Below are 2,500 nucleotides of genomic sequence, written 5' to 3'. Positions count from 1 at the left end.
AGCCGGTGTGCTTGTTAAAATATAGAAGAAAGAGATGTGATATAATTCAATTATATAAATTGAGTTCACAGTCTTGACAACAAAATACACGGATTATAAAAAAAACTCACCAGTAAAGACGATCTCAAGATATTTATTTCAACGTACTTTACTTCAATTAGGAAAAATGCATTCATATTTCTGACTGCCAAAACAGAGAACGGTTTCAAAATTTGAAGCAAAAAAATGCGAAGAATGTTAATAAATTTAAGAATTCCCTTGATAGGGAAGTAGATAATTTTAAATCTATATAGATGTCTATATGCGATTGAAGAGTTATGATTCTTCAATACCATACATTTTGAATTTTCTTTTCAAGATATATATATATATATTATATATATATATATATATATTATATATATATATATATATATATATATATACCAATACAAGTTATTTTGCATTTTATTTTATTTGTTTTCCACGTTAGTTTGTGTATTGTTGTGTTGACGGAGGGTTTTTGAACCTGAAACGTCCATTGTCTGTTTTGTCCGCACTGTGTATGAAGCAGGGTAAGCAATTCGAGTGGAATCAGAAATGCGGACATACAATATATCCCTGCTCGATCTATGTGAGACCCGATGGACTCATACAGGCCAACTGAGGCTTTCTACTGGAGAGCTGATTCTATACCCAGGCCATGATGAAGAGACACGACATACTGAAGGTGTTGCATTGATAATAAGTAAAGAATTGTAGCAATCATTGCTTTGCCGGGAACCAGTCACACACAAACGCACACACACACACACACACACACGTGTCTACAGATGCAAAATAAGACAGACCCTAGCTGTAACATCGTTAAAAGTTGGTCTTGATTTAAATAAAGCAAAAACAAGGTTTTTTAGAATAGGAACCGCCAACAAACATCCATTAAAGTTTTCAAATGAAACCCTAGAAGAGGTAAAGATTTTCTCTTATTTGGGCAGAGTAGTAGACACAAATGGAGACATAGACAAAGATGTCGCATCAAGAAATAGCAAACCCGTACAGTCTTTAAAGTCAGGGAGAAAAATCAAAATACATTGGAATCTTGACAAAACTAAGAATTTTTAATATTAATGTAAAGTCTGTGTTACTGTGTGGATCAGAAACATGGAGGACAACCAGAGGCATCACCAACAAATTACAGAGTTTTATAAACAAATGTCTAAGGACGATTTTGGACATCGGGTTGGAAGCTGCCAACCACTAACCTATATATATATATATATATATATATATATATATATATATATATATATATATATATTTATGAGTGTTGGTGGGTACTCGTAGGTACGAAAGTGCTCGATAATGATGGTTAGAGCAAATATAGAATACAAATTGTCACTCACATTTTTTGTGGCCAAGACGATTCGTTTCTGTGTCTCTTTACACGTCCTCAGTCGGCGTAATCTGAGGACGTGTAAAGAGACACAGAAACGGCCACAAAAAATGTGAGTGACAATTTGCATTATATATATATATATATATATATATATATATATATATAATATATATATATATATATATATATATTTATTTATATATATATATGTATATATATATATATATATATATATATATATATATATATATATATATATATATATATATATATAAATCAGAAAGAGGGAATGGGGATGGCTAAGTCAAACACTTAGAAAACCTGCCTGCAACATCACAAGACAGGCTCTGACATGGAATCCACGAGGAGGAAGAAGACCAGGGAGGCCAAGAAATGGTTTGAAAAGAAGCACTGTGGATGAAGCAAGGAGGGGGTGGGGCGGTTACACATGGAAGTAGGTGGAGTAGACAGCCCTAGAAAGAGTCAAATGGTGAAGCATCATCGATGGCCTATGCTCCTACTGGGGTTAAGGGGTGGATACACATGGAAGCAGGTGGAGAAGAATCAAATGGCGAAGCATCATTGATGGCATATTCTCCGACTGGGGTTAAGGGGTGGATACAAGTGGAAGCAAGTAGAGAAGAGTCAAATGGCGAAGCATCATTGGTGGCCTATTCTCCGACGGGGATTAAAGGGTGGATCAGGTGGAGAAGACAGCCCAAGAAGAGTCAAATGGTGAAGCATCATTGATGGCCTATTCTCCGACTGGGATTCGGGGCTTACGTCAAGAACGCCAATGTTAAATCATGCCGATCGTTTCCGTTCTGTTATTAGACCTACTAAAACTAAAATTTTGTTGATCATAAGAACAAAGATTGCACATCGACCGTTTTAAATTGTTTCGAAAATTCCTGCCAGTGATGAAATAAATGATAAGATTGAATGCATAATGACTTATTCCATATTCCTTGACATAGACTAAGATATGGTAAAACAAATAAAAGTTTTGATACACTCTGTCTACTTCATCTTGAGTACTGTAGAAGTCAGACTCAATGGGTTGGAAATATAGAAACAATGCATACATTATTGATACAGGCATCGTTGTTGCTATCTGGAAAAACG

The 2,500-nt window shown here is 34.9% G+C and overlaps 1 protein-coding gene across 1 annotated transcript in view; it reads right to left on the bottom strand.

Moving 5' to 3' along the window:
• Positions 1-1,668: 1,668 nt before the first annotated feature.
• The window catches only part of LOC144959864 (uncharacterized), a 9,851-nt gene continuing 9,019 nt past the window's right edge, over positions 1,669-2,500 (bottom strand). Inside the window, exon 3 of the mRNA XM_078892670.1 lies at positions 1,669-2,500. This exon is cut by the window's right edge and continues 845 nt beyond it. Within this exon, the coding sequence (XP_078748796.1) occupies positions 2,175-2,500 (326 nt within the window). The 3' untranslated portion in view covers positions 1,669-2,174.

Source organism: Berghia stephanieae, chromosome 14 (genome assembly GCF_034508935.2).
Source record: "Berghia stephanieae isolate SIO BIC M18660-M18661 chromosome 14, UCSD_Bste_1.3, whole genome shotgun sequence".
Lineage (NCBI taxonomy): Eukaryota > Metazoa > Mollusca > Gastropoda > Nudibranchia > Aeolidiidae > Berghia > Berghia stephanieae.
Note: the sequence above shows the minus strand (reverse complement) of the source record. Positions and strands in the feature narration are given on the sequence as shown.